Genomic DNA, 20,548 nt, shown 5'->3' with positions numbered 1-20,548 from the left:
CGCGCTGGCGGCCTTATATAGTGTGGGGCGTGCACTACACAGCCTGAGCTATGATTGGCCACAGGCATCCTGCCTGTGGCCAATCATAGCTCTCCTCGCTGCTGGCGCTGCGATTGGCAAAGCATGCGGGGTCGCAGTGCATGCTTGGCCAATCATGAGCCAGCAATGCACTGCGCCATCGCAGTGCATTGTGGGCCGTGAGCGCCACACCTATTTGCCGCGAACGGACCAAAACGTTCGGACTTCGCCGGACGAGCGAACAGCCGATGTTCGAGTCGAACGTATGTTCGACTCGAACACGAAGCTCATCCCTATTAGCCACTGATTTGCCTGTGAATGCAAAGCTGAAAGGAGTGCAGGGCCAGTGTGGCTCTTGGCTTCCAGGCACAACAGACGCAGCACAGCATGGCAACGTCTCACCTGGCATGTCGAATAGGTTTTGGGGAGCTTTGGTGGCGCAGCGGAAGGGACGCTAGCAGCAGAAAAGGAGGAGTCAACCGAGGAGGAGAGGGAGGAGGATGGAGTAGGAGGAGGAGAAGAAGAGGCAGGCCTGCATGCAATCCGTGGCGGTAAAACCAAATCTACACGGGTGCCACGGGTTACATGCTTGACGGCCATCAGAAGGTTCACCCAGTGGGCAGTAAAATTTATATACCTTCCCTGCCCATGTTTGCTAGACCACGTGTCTGTGGTCAGATATATCTTGGCACCCACACTGTGTGCCAGAGATACATTCACTTGCCGCTGAACATGGCCATATAGCTCTGGGATGCCCTTCTGTGAGAAATACTTCCTTCCTGGGACCTTCCATTGTGGTGTTCCAATGGCCACAAATTTTCAAAAGGCCTCCGAGACCACCAGTTTAAAATGGCAGTAGTTGACGGGCTATCAGTTCTGACAAGCCAGCCATCAACCGTCGGGCAAGAGGGTTATCCGGCGTCATAATTTTTTTTTACGCTCGAACATTTGTCCCACGGAAGCCTGCCTTTTTCCAGAAAAACGTAAGGATGGCATGATGGAAGAAGTGGAGGACAATTGTGAGGAGAGAGGAGAAGGAGAAGTAGAAGACAAGGCTGGATGGTGAGAGCCTGGAGTGTGGCTTTGTGGGTTCTATTGCTCCCACTGTGCTCGGTGATGGCCGCTCATGTGCCTTCTTAAGGCGGTCGTCCCTAGGTGAGTGTTGGGCCTACCGCGACTTATGCGTTGACTGCAATGGCTGCAGATGGCAACACTATTGTCAGCAGCGGACACGTTAAAAAAAAAACACACTGCAGAGCCATGTGCTGGCGTCCTGGGAGCGCCAGATGTGACCGGACATGGTTGATGCCTCGCTCCTGATACATTAGCAGTCTGCTTTGTCCCTCCTGTGCAATCTAAGTTCTACCTGCTTCTCCTCCCTATCTGCTGGTCCATATCTCCCTCTGAACTCCCCTCCTCTTCCTCTCTTGTGGGCACCCATGTGACATCACTAGACACGTCATTATCGACGTCACCTTCCCACCGCTATAATTAGAGATCTCGGAGTAGGCAGCAACACCGGGGACCAACCTCCTCCTTGGGCTGATCTGGTTACTGTTGTCAGACTGCTGAGTGGCGGTTGTTGCTACCTCCTCTTCCTAATCCAATGCCAAGAGTGGCTGCGCATCGGAAATGTCTTGATATGGATCGGAAAATAATTCCTGTGACTCAAGCGGAAGGTATATGGTGGTGCTGTTGGTGACAGTGTCTTTGGGGGTGCACACAGCAGAGAGTGAATAAGAGGGTGCAGATCGAGAGGATGAGGAGGGTGCAGAAGAGTAAGGCTGAGTGAGCCACTCAACCAAGTCTGGTGTGTCCTTTGATGTAATTGCACGCACCTTCTGCAGTTTGCCACTTTGGCTCAAGCCTGTTGCTCCTGCCCTACCCCTACCACCCCTGCGGAAGGGCCTGCCTCTTCCTCTGCCTATCATTTTTTAAATGACTCTGTGACAAAAGTCTCTAGAGAAGTGCAGTATGTATGTGGAAGAAAGTATATAACACCCCGCTTCAATCTGTCGTTTTTGGGGGCCACTGGTCTATCATACTAGTTATAATACTTTTTTTTTATTGCGTTTGTCACTCTTTGTAGTATCGCTGCAGAACCGCTCAGCAATCACAATGCTGCACAGTGGAAATGCACTATACTATGCTTTCTATATGTGCAAGTATTTTATACGTGTATTACACCACTATATACTGCACACCAAATAGTACACCTATACCAGTCCTTAAAGCGGGAGTCCGCCGGGAGTTCCGCGTTTTTTTTTTTTTTTTTAAAGCCAGCAGCTACAAATACTGCAGCTGCTGACTTTTAAAATAAGGACACTTACCCGCCCAGCGCGCCCACGATGTCGGCACCCGAAGCCGATCTCTCGATCGGCTCTCGGGTGCTGCCGCCGCCATCTTGGGTATGGGAATCAGGAAGTGGAGCCTTTCGGCTTCATTTCCCGTTTCCCTACTGCGCATGCGCGAGTCGCGCTGCGCAATAAGGATGGTCCCGCTGCCTCTGGGATCTGTGTGTTTCCCAACAGGCAGCGGGGGACTTTCGGAAAGGGGTGTAGATCTACGCCCCTTTCCGCAGATAGCTATGCCGGAAGTGGGTGCAGATACCTGTACTGTACAGGTACCTGCACCCCCCTCCCCCCTGAAAGGTGCCAATTGTGGCGCCGGAGGGGGGGAGGATTCCAATGAGCGGAAGGTCCACTTTAGGGTGGACCTCCGCTTTAAAGGGAATTGCATTGTCCCTGCTCCAAAAACCAAACTGTCCCTCCCTACACTGAGAAACGACAGCTGGACCCCAAAGCATCCTCCCAATGTTGAGGGCATGTGGCCTGGTAAGGTTCAGGAGGGGGGGCGCTCTTTTGTGCCCCCCTCTTTTCCTGCGGCCTGCCAGGTTGCGTGTTCGGATAAAGGGTCTGGTATGGATTTTTAGGGGGACCCCCACGTCAATTTTTTTTTATTTGACGCGGGTTTCCCCTTAATATCCATACCAGACCTGAATAATTGGTAATTAAATTTGGGGGAACACCACACTTTATTTTTTTATTTTTTTTATCAATGACTTTCAATGAGTGTTCTCTGTATTACAGGAGCCGACAATTCATTATAGCTTTGAGTGATTTTAAAGGACTTTTTTTCCTGCAGAAATTACACTTTGTGCAGGGACAGTTCTAAGCATGGGAAACATGCGTCCCTTTACAGGAATACTATAGACACCCCCCAGGTACAAAATTTAAAGGAATATTACACTTTTATGGTTTCACTTTAATCATTATTAAAATCACTGCTCCCGAAAAAACGTCTGTTTTTAAAAAAAAATGTTGCATTGATACATGTCCCCTGGGGCAGGACCCAGGTCCCCAGACGCTTTTTAGGACAGTAAATTGCATATTAGCCTTTAAAATTAAAATCTGTCAAATCTTTTCTCTCTATGTCCAATATTTTCTCTCTGTCGAATATTTTCTCTATATAATCTTGGACTAATAGAGGTAAGGTTAGGCACATTCGACCACAGGTTCAATAGACACAGATTGTTATTGTCAAGAGTCACGTCAAATCTCCTATTCTATATTGAACTGTTGTAACAACGAAAACGAAAATAAAGCATTTATTTATGTCGGATCCTTCGTTTTTCGGATTCATTATCGTTTGTCAAAATGAAAACGAAAATACCTGAAATTCGGACGAAAATGCATTCGGGCGAAAACAAATGCACATGTCTACTTGGGACCCATATAGTGGGAAACCCCTATATCAGGTAACAATACTGTCAAAAGGCACCCAAACAGATATGTATAAGGAAAAGAACATGTATATTAGGCTTGTGCAATTAGTTTCGAAACAAATCGAAATTTGGACAAATTTTGCATCTTTTGGACATTCGGATGCATCCGAATGTCCGAATAAAAAAATAACGAATTACAACGAATACGAAAGAAATATAACGAATGAATTTGACATGATTCGGTAATTCTTTAAAGATCTAATGAAACAAAAAGGTCAGCTCAAAGTAAATCTTATAGTCCAATCAGCTAATTCATTTTGTGCCGGAAGATGGATTACTGGCAAAGTGCACTCCTGAGAACTGAGTTAGAAGGATGTTGTATTGTATTTGAGCCAAGGAGAAGAGACGTTGTCATTGTGTGGCCGCGTACACACGGGCGGACTGTTCGCCCAACTTAGTTCGTCAAACAATCCGACAAACAGTCCGCTCAAAATTTGCATGAACGGACTTGACCACACACGATGAACGAACAGTCCGCTGAAAGCGTGCGCGATGACGTGAACGGCACGTACGACGGGACGAGAAATACGACGTCCAATACACTGCAATGCAACCTTCGCCGTGTAAATCCTTTCTGAGCATGCGCGAAACTTAGTTTGTCGAACAAGCCTACACACGAGCGGACTGTCCGCTGAAACCAAGTTTCAGCGGACTGTCTTACGGAAATTCCGAAAAACTTTGTTCGTCAGACTGTCCGCTGAAACTGTCCGCTGAAGCCCACACACGAGCGGACTGTCCGCTGAAACACTGTTCAGCGGACAAAGTTGGGCGAACAGTCCGCCCGTGTGTACGCGGCCTGTGTGTTAAAAGATTCAATAAACAATAGACTTTCCAAACTACAAATCATTATCACGAATGTCTATACATACATAAATAGCGAATTTCAACGAATATGAACAAATGAATTTGACACTCTACGAATAATAACAAATTATCCGAAAACGTATTAACGTAACATAACGAATATAACAGAACCAAATGATGTATTTTACGAATGACAACGAACCGAAACTAAACAAAATTTTCCGTTGTGCATAAGTCTAATGTATATAAACATGTTGTAATATCGACAAGTGCTTTTGCCAAGCCAACCCAAATAGATGGCCATACAGTATCAACAAAAAATAATAATATGTGTGAATTACCCGAACGACTAAGGTCCCAAACACAGACTTCACCAGCATCTCCAAGAGACATTGAAACATACGACAACAAAGGTTCATATTGGGTATCCAAATCAAACAAAAAAAAAATGTTTTGGCTAGTTAGTGTTCCATTTAAACAAGATAATATGATATACTGAAAAATAGGAAAAAATACTGCGCTGTGACTATAATTTAAAAGCAGCAAACATTCCCGAAAGACTGACGGTTAATAAAGAATAAAAAGAAAAATGATGTTGCACTAAAGTGCTGATGTGCATGAATTATGAAAATCTATTAATACCCACAATAACTATCAATAGTCAAATTCATACCAATAAACATATGGATATAAGTCAAAACCTATATATCATAAGTGCTGATTATGAAAAAAATGATAATATGCAATCTTATTACAGAAAAAGTGAAAAATCCCCCAAAAAAGTGTGAAGAATATAAAATTGGTACTCAATAATATAAATGAACAAGTGAAGAGTCCAATAAATTATAAATTATATCCAATAAGTGTCCTTATTATAGATCATAGATAGACCAAAGAATATACGTGTTGGCTTTATCCAAAAAACACGCTTTTGAAATTGATTGTGGGTATTAATAGATTTTCATAATTCATACACATTAGCACTTTAGCGCAACATAATTTTTCTTAATATAATATACAGATTTTTTTTTTAACACAGAGCTAATCTTAACATGTTACAGAAAATGTAGACATGTAACTTAATTTTGATGATGAATTCTATCATTGCTCTTATTGTTTTAAATAAATATTTGATTAACTGATTGTCATGGTCTAGTATAACACTTACATTTCTTGGAATTTTTTTTTACGCAAATATGTTATTTTGTAATGACATTAGTCAGAGCACTTACAGAAGGGTGTTGCCAAAGAAGTGACTGATAAGGCAGCAATAAAAGGTTAACTTGATGAGGTTCTTATACAGCCAATAAAGGTATCATCTTTAAAGCCAAGGCATTGCTCATCTTAGACAGGTACCGTATATCTTTTTTTGATACATCAACATTTTATGCACAAAATATTATTTGGTGCTTTTAAAATATTGTCAAATGCACTATATGACCTTTCTTGTTTTCAATATTGCAGACAATACTATTCAATAATGACTCCACACGGCATGCTATTTTTTTATAGGTTGCCCAAATGGTATATCTCGGGGAGTTATTCTGCTTATTTGCTGCAGTTACTTTAGCAGTATGCCAAGTTGAATCCTCTGATATATGTGCGGGAACTCCCGGAATTCCCGGTACCCCAGGACAGAATGGTCTTCCAGGAAGGGATGGAAGAGATGGCATGAGGGGAGAACCGGGTATACCTGGTATGAATATTTTTATTATTATAACAATGTGACATATGACTCTTCATTACATTGAGAATCAGCAGAATAATGTTTCATAGTTATAAATAGCAGTACAGCATGTCCCTTATTTGACAAGTGAATATATGCCAATATATAACTTGTGGAATGGAAGTTAACAATACATAGCAGGTACGTATATTTACATAATGTCTTTGCCCATTGACTTACACCTATAGTACAGTAAATTGGTTTGTTTGGTCAGCAAATCATAAAAAGCATTTCTCTTCATTTATTAAAGTGGATGTCATAATGTAGAGTATAAGATTTCCTATCATTTGAGCCCAGTCTTGCCACAAAAAGTTAATCCAGCTCTGAGCAATCCTCTTTTATTGTTCAGTGAGATAAATCTTGACAAACAGAGAAAAACGTTTTCAAATCCTCCCCCTTGCTGTGAGTGACAGGTGATTTACATATCTTGTGCACTAGCCTAAGAGACATGCATTATTTTTTAATTTCCTCCCACTCCTTTCTTCTGCTGCTCTGCAAGGATTGGCTGTTCCACACCTCAGCATGATTTGGCATGCTGAATAATGTGGGGACTTTTCTGGGCTTTGACTGGATGTTAGTGATCATAGCAGAAGTGTAAGAAATACACAGGAGAAAATGCATGTTGATAAGGGGAGTGTAGAGGTGGGCAGGGAGTCTACTGACATCACAACTCCACCCACTGAGCTCTGGGAAAACAGACCCACCCACAAAATCTCCAGTTTTTCGGGTCTCATAACAGACAGAGGGGAGACATTTGACAGATAAGTATACATGCAGGAAGCGTGTATATCCTTCTAGATAACCAATATTGCAGTAGTTTAGAAAGGATGAGAGTGGGTTTACATCCATTTTAAGCACTACAGCAACTGCACTTTGCAGAGTGCAGTCTAATTGCCTTTAGTAAATTAACCCCCAATGTCTGTTTAAGACACTTTGAAGAACGTTCCCATCCCAGGAATTGTGTATTTTAGTTTGGTTATTGAATCTCTTGTAAATGTGAATATCATGTCGTTTGTAGCCAATGCATAGCTACATACCTTGGTTTTGAGGTTTATGCCTGAAATCTTAAATTTAGTTTCTTCATTTGCCCCTTCAAAATCTATGCTGAGAAGTTTTAACATTTGCTTCATATAATAGTTTAAGATTCAAAAGCTCTAACCACTAGGCCAGAAAGTACCTATACTTTAGGTTACAAAGCTATATGTGATATAATTAAATAGTCTCTGTTGCAAAAACAATTTATCCAAAAAGTCACATACGCCAGTAAGATAATAATTTAATTAAAAAGATTGCAAATTATTTCCTGCAGCAGTCACTAACAACAGTCCCTTTACATGTTGTAACTCCAAAAGTACCTTTTATTGCTCTCAGCCACCTCCAAATTCCCAGATTGCTTTTTTGGCTGCTGGGTACAGACTTCCTGTTAGTGGGGGGCTACATTTGTTTTCCATGACCCCACTATACCCACCCTCTCTTGCTTGTTGTAGAGATTGAATAGGGACAACGCAGTGAACATAACTGTAACTAAGGTACACTACCCATTTTAACGAAACATAATTGGGGGGGGTAAAATGAAAGGTTCATGCACTCACTATGGATTTTACAAGGAGATACAAAAACACAGCAAGAAACATTTTCATGAAAAATAGATTACATGGCCAGTAAGTGGTAGATGTGTTATTTTTGTAGAATAAGATTATAATTTAAGCAGCCCATAGACAATGCAATTTTCTTTCCTTACACCATACCTTACACTAACTGTGGAATTCCTCCCTTACCAGCCTTACTGTGTTCTGCCAGCAAGGAGCCATCCCTACCAGCAGAATACCATGCTTACTGCTGGTGGCTATAGGCACTGCCAGGGATTGCATGCAAAAAAATCTGACAGGATTGGATTGATGGATTGACTTCAGTACAATTTGCCCATCCATAGATTAATCAAATCTTGGTTGTTCCTTGTTAAACTGGCTAAGATTCAATCCATCTATGACTGCCTAATGTATAAACTCTAACTGATAATTTGCCTTTCAGGGCCAATGGGTCCTCCAGGAGGACAACAAGGACCACCAGGAAGAGATGGTCTTCCAGGCCCATTGGGACCACCTGGTTCACCAGGAATAAAAGGAGAAACTGGAGAAATTGGGCTTCCAGGTAAATAAATGCCAACATATATATTATGTTTTATGTTTGTAAATGGTTAGTGCTCAGCTAAATAAATATTTTTTTAAATAGCGTGAAACTTTTCCATATACAGTAATTTTCCTTTTAGTTTGTTTTGTTAAAGGCGGACTCCAGGCAAACACCTAAAACATAGCAGAACTATTTATAAATGTGAACTGTTTTAACTGCCAAAATGTAAAAGCTAAGTTCACCTTTGAAATATGTTACACCCATATTTGGGGCGGTGAGGAAGTCCTTGTCCTCATCAACTTGGAGACAAGATGCTTTTCGAAGGGGGTCCCTCCTGACAAGGTACTCTTATGTTGAGGACATGTGGCCTTGTATGGCTTGTGGGGGTGGGACTTGCTAATTTTCCCCCTTTTCCAGGCTAATGAGAGTTCGGTATGCATTTTGGCAGGGATATCACACCATTTTTTGTTTTCTTTTACATGGTTGTACCCTTTTACAATCCATAATTGGCCCATAATAGACCCTGTTATTTACAAATCACTTCTGATTTCCTGTTTTTGTAAAAAAAAAAATCCATGCGGACCCCTCCAAAGATCCTCACCAAACATATATCAGACCTGAATTTTTTGTTGCACTAAACTTTTTATCCAACCTCTATATTACTGCATTTCAGTGGCATAACTAGAACCTTCAGGGCCCCGGTACAAGTATGAAGGGCTCCCCTGATCCTCAGCTGGGGCCCTTCCCTCCGAGCCTAGTGACGGAACACCAGGGCCCAAGCACAAGCATGACCTTTGTGACCCTGGTAGTTCTGCCACTGGTGTCAGTGTTTTTTTTTATTGGGGGGCTTTGGTGAGATATCAGGGGTCTAAATAGACCTCTGATGCTCCCCCTTTGAGACAGAGAAAGGAGATTGAGGACACAACCCTCAGTCTCCTTCTCTGCAGTCTCAGCTGCACTGAATGAATGGGCCAGAATAGCTGTAAGGCGAAGTGAGCCTGATTTTGCACTTTTCAGCGTTAGTAAATAAACCCCATTGTGTACTTAAAAGTGGGGTATGCCAGTATAACTATTGCTGTTTTATACTTGGAATAAAAAATATAAATTATTTTTGGTAAAGCACTAGGTCGAGGCAGCAGAAAGAAGCTGGATAGGATAAGTGGTGGTGGGGGGGGGGGGGGGGGGCAGTTGCATGTAGATGTAGGTGATCAAAGATCACCTGGGGGTTGCAGCGCCCACCCCCTTTTTTTAAAAAGACGTTTCATAGTATGCCCCCCAATTAAAAGTAAAGATGGTATGAAGAAATCCTAGAATAATCTAGTAAAACTAATGTCATTTTAAATTCAGTAGCATGTAGGGCAGCGTACAGAGGTCAGAAGTAGGTAGGGCAGTGTACAGAGGTCAGTAGTATGTAGGTCAGTTCACAGAGGTCAGTAGAATGTAAGGCAGCATACAGATGTCAGCGTATAGAGGTAGCGAAGCATACAGAGGTCAGTAGTAGGTAGTACTGGGTCAGGAGGGCAAGGTAAAGGGTGGTCAGGGGTGCGCGGTGCAGGGGGGGTCAGGAGAGCTCAGTGCTGAAAGGTCAGGTGGGATCAGGACAGCTAGGCATGGTGCTGGGGCATTAGAAGGGCTGGTGTGTCAGGAGGGCATGGTGCTGGGGCATCAGGAGTGCTGGGTGTCAGGAGGGTATTAGGGGGGCTGGGTGTTAGGAGGGCTTTAGGAAGCCTGGGTGTCAGGAGGGCTGGGCATTAGGAGGGCTGAGGTGTCAGGAGGGCTGGAGTGTATGGAGAGCACAGATGTTTTTTTTTTATGTAGAGTGGCGCGGGTAAGGTGCAGTTGAATACCTATATGTCCTGGAGGAAATTCGCTCTCACCTTCCAACCTGGTATAACCCACGCCCTTGGATCGAGGAGGACGGCCGGTGGGGATGACCGTGGCAGAGCAAGAGCTCGGGCGTGCTTGAAGAAGAGCTTAAACCCACCCTAGTGATTCTGAAGGCTTCCCCTGCAGGTGCATGTATGCGAGGGGCGCATATTAGGTGCCCGTGCACCTGCTCAGCACAAGCACAGAGCTCATGAAAAGACGGGACATTACTGGGACGTCTTTGCGAGCTACCTGTCACCTGTCAGCGGATTGCTGACCCCTAAAATAGAGGAACCAGTATCTTAATTTTCCTCCTAAAGCCGCTGAATGCCCACTTCTCCTACTCTTCCTCCCGGAGGTATTTAGCCTTGGTTTCTTTATATGCAGCCGCCCTCACCGTTCCTCCTATCCAGGTGTACAGGGGGGCTGCATGGGCCCCCTGCAGCATGGGGATGGGTCGCAATTGTGATCCCTGTAGGTATGCCTCTGCTGCATTTGTTATTTTGAAAAGCCAAGATTAAAAAAAAAAAAAGTTTAAAAAAGTGTGGTTTAGCCAATCCTTTTCTGCATATTATATTGATGTGGTCTGTGTAACTGGGGCTGTGGCAGGAACGTGTCATTCGCCTGCATACTGTGTACTAAGAAGCTTCCCTCTTTATTCCTTCAGAAACTTGGGAGGTATGCATACATTAGTAGAATTTTGTTAGACAATTTTCATTTGTAGGAACATTCATTTGATGTTATACATGTGAGATTTAATAATTTTGAAACATTCCAACATCATCTAAAATTGGAAAATTATGCGCATTGTGTACACAGTTTAATCTATGATAATATAAATTTTTTTTTATCATTGTCAGGAACTCCTGCATCACTGGATCCAGAAGTACTTTTTCAGTTAGAAAATATAAACAATCGCATCGCCAAACTGGAAGGAGGTATGTATCATAATTAACTATTTTAAAGACTGAAGAAATGAGTATTGTAAAATGTAAAAGTAATAGTAGCTTTGCATGTAGTGTGAATAATGGTTTTATTGATCCTTCCCAACAGATAAACTGCCAGTCAGTTGCCCTTATGCAGTATAGATCCCCCTCCTTCAGTACAAACACTCCCTCAGTGCAGACCCCTCTATCAGTATAGACCCTCCTCAGTACAGAATCCCCTCCATCGGTATAGACCCTCCTCCATCAGTATAGACCCCCTCAGTGCAGACTCCATCCAGTGCAGACCCCCCTCTATCAGTATATTCCCCCTCAGTGCAGACTCCCTCCAGTGCAGACCCCCTCTATCATTATAGACTTCCTCAGTGCAGACCCCCTCCAGTGCAGATGCCCCCCAGTGCAGACCCCCTCCAGTGCAGACCCCCTCCATGCAGACAACCTCCAGTGCAGATCCCCTTAGTGCAGACCCCTCTCCAGTGCAGACCCCCTCAGTGCAGACCCCCTCCAGTGCAGACCCCCTCTATCATTATAGACTTCCTCAGTGCAGACCCCCTCCAGTGCAGATGCCCCCCAGTGCAGACCCCCTCCAGTGCAGACCCCCTCCATGCAGACAACCTCCAGTGCAGATCCCCTTAGTGCAGACCCCTCTCCAGTGCAGACCCCCTCAGTGCAGACCCCCTCCAGTGCAGATCCCCTCCATGCAGACAACCTCCATGCAGACAACCTCCAGTACAGATCCCCTTAGTGCAGATCCCTCTCCAGTGCAGACCCCCTCAGTGCAGACCACCCTCCAGTGCAGACCCTCTCAGTGCAGACCTCCCTCCAGTGCAGACCCCTCTGTGCAGATCCCCCTCTATCAGTATAGTCCCCTTAGTGCAGACCCTCTCCAGTGCAGACCCCCTCAGTGCAGACCCCCTCCAGTGCAGACCCTCCTCCAGTGCTGACCCCCTCTATCAGTATAGACCCCCTCCAGTGCAAACCCCCCTCCATTGCAGACCCCCTCAGTGCAGACCCCACTTTATCAGTATAAACCCCCTCAGTGCAGACCCCCTCAGTACAGATCCCCTCCAGTGCAGACCTCCTCAGTGCAGACCCCCCCTCCAGTGCAGATCTCCCTCTATCAGTATAGACCCCCTCCAGGCAGACCTCCCTCCAGTGTAGACCCGCTCAGTGCAGACCCCTCTCCAGTGCAGATCCACTCAGTGCAGACCCCCCTCTATCAGTATAGCCCCCCTCAGTGCAGACTCCCTCCAGTGCAGACCCCCTTCCATCAGTATAGACCCCCCTCTCCCCTCGCACATGTCCATCTGCATTACAATACACTGTACAGACCTCAGAACAGCACGGGATAGGCATTGGATAGGCACAGCGGTGTGTCCCTCAGACTCCCTCCTCCTGTGTAGATGTAAACAGAGAGGAGGGGGAGGTAGCTTCGATCCGCTCCGCTGAGGGATACAGCCGGCTGGACGCAGATCAGTGTAGGGGTGCGGACCATGCAGTGCTAGCGGTGCCACTGGCCGGGTGTCAACCCCCCCCCCCAGTGATGCCACTGACCCAATATTCAGCATGGAAAAATCATAATCATAATGAAACCCAGTAATTTTAGTAGGGCCTGTTTACACCAAAAGCTTTGGGGTTGCTTTACTGATAGGAGATAGGATATTCAAGTTGCAAGGGAATTTTCCCTAAGCTTAGTGAGTGGGGTGAAGCTCTGCTGACTTCCATCATCCAATCATGAGCAAGCAAAAATGCAGCTTTTTCTATTTTTTCTTGCACATGAATGGTATTCCTTGCACGGTAAATTTTTAATATTTTTTACTACATTTACTAAGTGGAAAAAAAATTCCCTTGTAAAGTAAAATGCCTGCTTGCCTTTAATAAGTTAACTTTTTGTTAAGAAGTGTTTTAAAGTTCTACAAGCTTAATTTTAGGTGCATTGATCTGTGTGTTTCCAGTGAGGGTAAGCGAATAGAATGCTCTCAACTGTAAACATTCACATGCAATGAGGCTGTTTTACTAAAAGTGTTGAGAATCTTTACATCAATCAACTTTGTGAATATTTACTTCAATTATGCAATCACGTGAAAAGCAAATTCCTGTTCAAGCAATTCCAATACCCAATCATTGCTGGATAACTAAAGTGAATGTATACACAATTAACTGTGGGAAGATTCTCAACTCCCTTAGTAATGGCTCATTTACACCGCAATCTGTACATTCACTGCGTGTTTTCTTCTACATATTTTTGGTAAAAAAAAATCACAATAAGCGATTATTGATTGGTTTGCGCAAAATTCATAGCATTTACAAAATAGGTGATAGATTTATGGCATTTTTATTATTCTTTTTTTTTACTATTAATGGCGGCGATCAGCGATTTTTATTGTGACTGCGACATTATGGCGGACACATCAGACATTTTTGACACATTTTTGGGACCTGTCACGTACCTGGTGTTGGAGCCCAGAATGCAGGGAGCGGCCTTTCGTAAGCCTCGAAAACCCCTGGTAGAGGAGACAGGGACTCAAGAGTTCAGAGGGCACAAGTGCCCGATAGATGGCAGGTGTGGGACTGGTCCGGACCTCTGAAGTAGCAGTAGAAAGGCAGTCAGGAACAGCAAGCTAGAACTGGTGACCGGAACACCGCAGACCACTGGGAGGAGTTCTGTAGTGGAGTAGGTGCGCAGGATCTGCAGGCTGCAAGTGGTGCACAGAAACTTGGCAAGAACACTGGAACAGCGGAAGTATGGAGATGCCTGAGCTTGGCAGGAACTCTGAAACAGCTGACAGCGAGGATGTGTCCTGTAGTATGTCAGGAGGCTGGAACAGCAGGTAGCAGGAAGGTACTCAGAGGTCAGGCAGGAACACAGGCAGGGTCAGACAGGCCGGATCAATACTAGCGGGCAGAGCAGGTACCACACAAAGGCAGAAGGGTAGTCGAGGTACAGCCCGGGTCGGTAACAGGTGGGCAGCGATCAATCCAAAGGAAGAGGCAGAAGCATAGTCAGGCAGGCTGGAGTCGGAGGCAGACAGCAAACAGATCAGTCAGGAGCAGGCCGGGTAGACAGGAATCAAGTCAACTGGTAACAGGTAGCAGGATCACAGGAAAGGCTGTGGAATGGACAGCAAGGAGGCGCAGTGACAGATTCCCTTAAACAGCCTTCTGGGCGCCAAAAACAGTCACACAGCGCGTCTGCGTGTACCCGCACCCGTTCACGTCATCGCGCACCCGCGTGCGCCCATTTGCGGCATCACGCACCTGCGTGCGGCCGTTCGTGCCATAGTGCACCCGCGTCATCGCGCACCCACGTGCTGCGCCCGTTAGCGCCATCACGCACCCGCGTGCGCCCATTCGCGCTAACGCACACCCTTGTGTACCGGATAGCTCTTAGGATAGGGATTCTGCGGGCAGGTCTTCCATATACCGCTAGATTACCGGGACATCCTTGACAGGACCATTATCATTTATACAGCAATCAGTGCTATATACATGCACTGATTCCTGTGTAAATAACACTGGCAGTAAAGGGGTTAACCAGAGTTTGGCAGCGTAGGGGTTAGGTATGTCCTAGGGGCGTGTTACTAACTGTGGGGGGCGTGGCTGTGTGTTAGTAAATACTGATCTCTGCTCCAATCACAGGGAACAGAGATCAGTGTCACTTGTTGCTAGGCAGAATGGGGAGATGCTGTTTACTTCTGCATCTCCCCATTCAGCCTCCCTGTATCGTTGGTATCCCCGCGGCGATCGAGTCTGCAGGACCTGCGACCGGACTCACAGGGGTGCCGACCGGCACGCGTGTGATGGCACCGCGGCATTCTTAAAGGGATGTGCCTGTCTTAAAGGGATGTGCCTGTATACCTATATGCCTGTCCGTGCCATTCTGCCGATGTACATCATTGTACATCGGTTGAGAAGTGGTTAATGACCATGCCATTGTATGAGATAAGGCATTGCGTCACTTTAACTGACAATTGCGCAGTCGTACTATAATGTACCCAAACAAAATTGATGTCCGTTTTTTCCCCACAAATAGAGCTTTCTTTTGGTGGTATTTAATCTCCTCTGCAATTAAATTTTTTTTGCGCTATAAAAAAAGAAATATCGACAATTTGGAAAAAAAACGATATTTTTTACTTTTTGCTATAATAAATATCCCAAAAAAATAAATAAAAAATTCTTCATCCATTTAGGCCAATATGTGTTCTTCTACATATTTTTGGTAAAAAAAATTGAAATAAGTGTGTATTGATTGGTTTGTTATTTACACAATAACAGTGTAATATTCCTTTAAATTTCGTACGGGGGGGGGGTGTCTATAGTATGCCTGTGAAGGGGCGCATGTTTCCCGTGCTTAGAACTGTCCCTGCACAAAGTGTCATTTTGCAAGGAAAAAAAGTCTTTTAAAATCACTTTGAATTATCGGCTCCCATAATACAGAGAACACTCAGTGAGTGTTCTCTGTATTACGGAGCCGACAATTCATTCATTGATAAAAAAAAAGCATGGGATTCCCCTCAATTCAATTACCAGGCCCTTCAGGTCTGGTATGGATATTAAGAGGAACCCAACCGAGCACACAACCTGGCAGGCCGCAGGAAAAGAAGGGGGATGAGAGAGCGCCCCCCCCTGCGTTACATCAGAGTGAGGCGGGGTCACCCATACGTCATTGGGGAACCCCTGGCTTCCCTCACCAGCGTCAGAGGGGCAGGGTCAGGTGACAGGTGGTCCCGCCCTCATAATATAAGAAACGTCAGGTGCTGGGATCCCTGCAGTGTCTCCTCAGTGGAGACAGAAGACGAATGCATGGATGGACTGCGTTGGACTGAAAATCACCCGTCGCTGGATCAGATCAGCCATTGCTGGACCCCGGAGAGATGATCATCCATCGCTGGATAGCAAGAGCGGATTAGCACCGCTGGAATCTTTTTTTAATCTTTTTTATTTTTAATAAAGTAATTTTTCAAAAGTGTGTTTGTCTTATTTAACCATTTTTTACACTTTCTTTGTGAAATGGTAGGGGTACTTTTGTACCCCCTTACCATTTCAAACAGGGGGGGGCTGGGATCTGGGGGTCCCCTAGTTAAAGGGGGCTTCCAGATTCTGATAAGCGCCCTGCCCGCAGACCCCCGCAACCACCGGCCAGGGTTGTGGGGATGTGGCCCTTGTCCCCATCATGGTGCTTTGAGGGGTCACAGACCCCCAAAGCATCCTCCCAATGTTGAGGGCATGTGGCCTGGTATGGTTCAGGAGATCTCTCGCCCCCCTCTCTTTTCCTGCCAGGTTGCATGCTCGGATAAAGGGTCTGGTAGGGATTTTTAGGGGGACCCCACTTCAATTTTTTTTTAAATTTGACACGGGGTTCCCCTTAATATCCATACCAGACCTGAAGGGCCTCTCATTGAGTGTTCTCTGTATTACGGGAGCAGACAATTCAAAGTGATTTTAAAGACTTATTTCCTTGCGAAATGACACTTTGTGCAGGGACAGTTCTAGGCATGGGAAACATGCGCCCCTTCACAGGCATACTATAGACACCCCCCAGGTACGAAATTTAAAGGAATATTACACTTTTATTGTTTAACTTTAATCATTATTAAAATCACTGCTCCTGAAAAAACGGCTGTTTTTAAAAAGTTTTTTTGCATTGATCCAGATCCCCTGGGGCAGGGCCCAGGTCCCCAAACACTTTTTAGGACAGAAACTTGCATATTAGCCTTTAAAATGAGCACTTTAGATTTCTCCCATAGACTTGTACAGGGTGTTCCGGCTTTTCGAATTTGCCGCGAACAGCCCAAATTGTTCACTTATCGCTGAACAGGCGAACAGGCAATGTTCGAGTCTAACATGAGTTCGACTCGAACTCGAAGCTCATCCCTACCAGTGACATATATACATCGATCAGAGCTAAACATAGCCAATGATTACTGTATAAATGTCACTGGCAGGGAAGGGATTAAGACTAGGGGGGCAATCAAAGGGTTAAGTGTTCCCTAGGGAGGTGTTGCTAAGTGCAGAACAGTGGTGTAGTGGTTAGCACTCTCGCCTAGCAGTAAGAAGGGTCTGCTGGTTCAAATCCCAACCACGACACTACCTGCCTGGAGTTTGCATGTTCTCCCTGTGACTGCATGGGTTTCCTCCCCCACTCCAAAGACATGCAGGTAGGTTAATTGGCTTCTGTCCAAAATTGACCCTAGTATATGAATGGGGACCTGGGATTGTGGGCTCCTTGAGGGTTAGGGACTGATGTGAGTGTGCAATGTACAGGGATAGGGACAATTGTAGACACTCACTCAGGTTGAACTGGAGGGACTGGTGTCTTTATTTACCCTTACTAACTATGTAACTGTGGGGGGGGGAGTGTAGTGACTGGAGGAGGAGACAGATCGCTGTTCCTAATCACTAGGAACAGTAGATCTCTTTCTACTCCCCTGTCAGAATGGGAATCTGTTTACATTGACAGATCCCTTGTTTGGCTCTCTGTGGAGCGATTGTGGGTGGCCGGTGGACATTGTGCCCGCAGCTGCAGGCATCAGCTCCGGGCATCATGCCGCAGCCAATGTACACCTACGGCGATTTTGTGCAGCCGTGCCAACCTGCTGCAGTATAATGATGGCGGCTGGTCAGCAAGTGGTTAAGGTGTGTTTTCTTTTTTATTATTTTAATCTATTTATTTTACTAAGTTGCATTTCCACACATTTATGCATATTTGTGGTACATTTGCACTTGTTCATGCACATTTGCAGTGCATTTGTGTTTGTTTTTGTGGTGCATTCTGATGCTGAAAAATTTAGCATTCTGTACTTTTTTTTTAACTAAACATGAAAGCACTACAATAGTGTAAACTAGGCTCATTAGAATGCATTCATTTCTCTTGCATAGACATTTGTACAGCAATTTTGCTTGATTTTTAAAACACCCCTGGCTGTATCTGGTGTAAATGAGCCCTAAATCAGCATCCCTGCATGTAAATGTGGATAGCAATGCAAGTTACGGTGTGTCTACATTTATTTTTTCAGCTTTGAGAAAATGAGGGAAGGAATTGCTTTTTTTTCTTTATTTTCCTGTCACTGTCCAGATAGGGAGAAATAACTTTATAACTATCCCAGAGACACATCTGAAAAAGAAAAGGATGTCTCACCAAATTGAGAAAATCAGGTGTTTCCTTTGAAAGTAGACAACCCATTGTCACCCATTATTTTTGTGACAACTGTTGCATTCTACCCTAGTGACAAGGACAAGGTGATACACCTTGATATAAAATTTGGTAATACATTTATTTAAATGCTAAAATATATATTATTACAGAGTCTGTAATATGTAAAATAATTTATCATAGACAAATTTTAATTTTTATATTAAACAGTATAACTGACATTTTGGGCCATGTGATTGTTATGAACTGCAAGTGATCTTTTTAAAAAGTTTACATTTTCCAATTAAATTAAATATTTTGAACATTTTAAAACAATGTTATACAACATTTACTTTAAATGAAGTTACCCCTCGATATATAATATACTGTATATAATATACCATATTTTTAATATTTCAGTTCTCCTCCTGCAAGGAAAAATACAACAAGTGAATCATAAAATACTAGCTACCAATGGTAATGAGGTCGATTTTGAAACTTCTAAAACCACCTGTAAGAATGTTGGTGGATTCATTGCTACTCCGATGGATGAAGCTGAAAACAATGCATTATTAAAAATCCTCAAAGAATTTAACAGATATACATACCTGGGAATACTGGAGGGGCCAACTGCTGGAGAATTCCATTATTTGGATGAATACCCTTATTTAGGTGGAAATCATTTAAACTACACCCACTGGAGAAGAAGTGAACCAAGTGGAAAAGGAAAGGAAAATTGTGTTGAAATGTACACGGATGGAACCTGGAATGACAAGGCATGCAACCAGAAGAGGCTCACAGTTTGTGAATTTTAAATCTTCATGATCATAATGTTCACACTTAAAGAGCCACTCCATTTTCATAAAAAAAAATAAAATATATATATATATATATGTATATATATATACAGACATACCCCACTTTTAGGTACGCAATGGGGTTTATTTACTAAAGCCGGAAAGTGCAAAATCAGGCTCACTTCTGCATAGAAACCAATGAGCTTCTAACCCCAGCTTGTTCAATTAAGCTTTGGTAATAAAACCTGGAAGCTTATTTGGTTTCTATGTAGAAGTGAACCTTTGAGAAGTGAACCTGATTTTGCACTATCCAGCTTTAGTAAATAAAACCCATTGTGTACTTAAAAGTGCGGTATGCCTGTATATGTGTGTACAATTTACGATGCATATAACTGCTACAGAAGTCTTTTTTTTAACTTAATGTTAAGCTGAAATCTAGCCAGATATAAAAGACACAGATTAATGCAGCTTTGTGATAAAGAATACATCATTAAATGCATTTTTAAATGACAACACTCTGCTGCTTCTCTTTCACTGTCCAATTACAGGGCGGGGCAGGTCCAGAATGACATGGGCTTAGAGGAAGAGAATTTAATGCTGGCCATCAGACTGTTTGCTAATTTATGTTTTAATGAGCTATTCAATTGATGTTTTTGGTTGGAGCTTTGCGTTTATTTAAAAAAAAAATAATAATTCCAATTTGATCTGCACCCAGCAATAAAGTTCTGAAATGGTAAACAAAGCCAAACATATCTTCCAATTTTCATGAGGGCATTCTATGCAATGTTGCTGTATGTAAATCCCCCACTAATATAATTTAGGTTTGAGTGATTAGCTCATTGCAGTTTCAGCAGTTGTTCTACTATTACATCACTGTGACAGATCATGTGAGTATGCTGACACCCTCATCAGCAGCACTACCAATGTAGAAAGTTGCTTCACAAAGAAGGAAATGAAAGAAAAACCATGGGAGAGTTCTAGCCAAAACACAGTAATGTATAATGCATTTGATGAATCTCTGCAATGCATAGAATTCACCAGGGGACGGCTGTTCTTTTTAGAAAATAGATTTAGACAATATACTGTAGGTAGACATTTTAAACTAAAATAAACGCAGAACACTAAGCAACCTTGTATTATAATATAAAAATTAAAGCATTACCAAACATAATGCTCTGCTATATTAACAAAAGTCTATGTGCAACAAAACTGACTGTACATCAATAGAAATATGCAAACTTGAAGGTAAAGGAATCTTTTTAAATAAACATATAAAAAGTCCAGTGATGAATGTCCAAAACAAAATAAATGAACCTCTTCCAATGTTCTGTCAATTAGTAATCCACT

The 20,548-nt window shown here is 43.6% G+C and overlaps 1 protein-coding gene across 1 annotated transcript in view; it reads left to right on the top strand.

Annotated features, from left to right (window-relative positions):
* Positions 1-19,714, top strand: part of LOC143929784 (uncharacterized) — a 112,530-nt gene extending 92,816 nt beyond the window's left edge. The window contains exons 13-16 of the mRNA XM_077453761.1: positions 6,119-6,302; positions 8,364-8,483; positions 11,189-11,266; positions 18,825-19,714. Of these exons, the coding sequence (XP_077309887.1) occupies positions 6,119-6,302; positions 8,364-8,483; positions 11,189-11,266; positions 18,825-19,219 (777 nt within the window). The 3' untranslated portion in view covers positions 19,220-19,714. The remainder of the gene's footprint in view (positions 1-6,118; positions 6,303-8,363; positions 8,484-11,188; positions 11,267-18,824) is intronic.
* The last annotated feature ends 834 nt before the right edge of the window (positions 19,715-20,548 follow it).

This window comes from Lithobates pipiens, unplaced genomic scaffold (genome assembly GCF_037356315.1).
Source record: "Lithobates pipiens isolate NorthernLeopardFrog02 unplaced genomic scaffold, aLitPip1_a1.2 Scaffold_25, whole genome shotgun sequence".
In the NCBI taxonomy this organism is placed as follows: domain Eukaryota; kingdom Metazoa; phylum Chordata; class Amphibia; order Anura; family Ranidae; genus Lithobates; species Lithobates pipiens.
The sequence above is the reverse complement of the archived record's forward strand: the minus strand, read 5'-3'. Positions and strand labels throughout refer to the sequence as shown.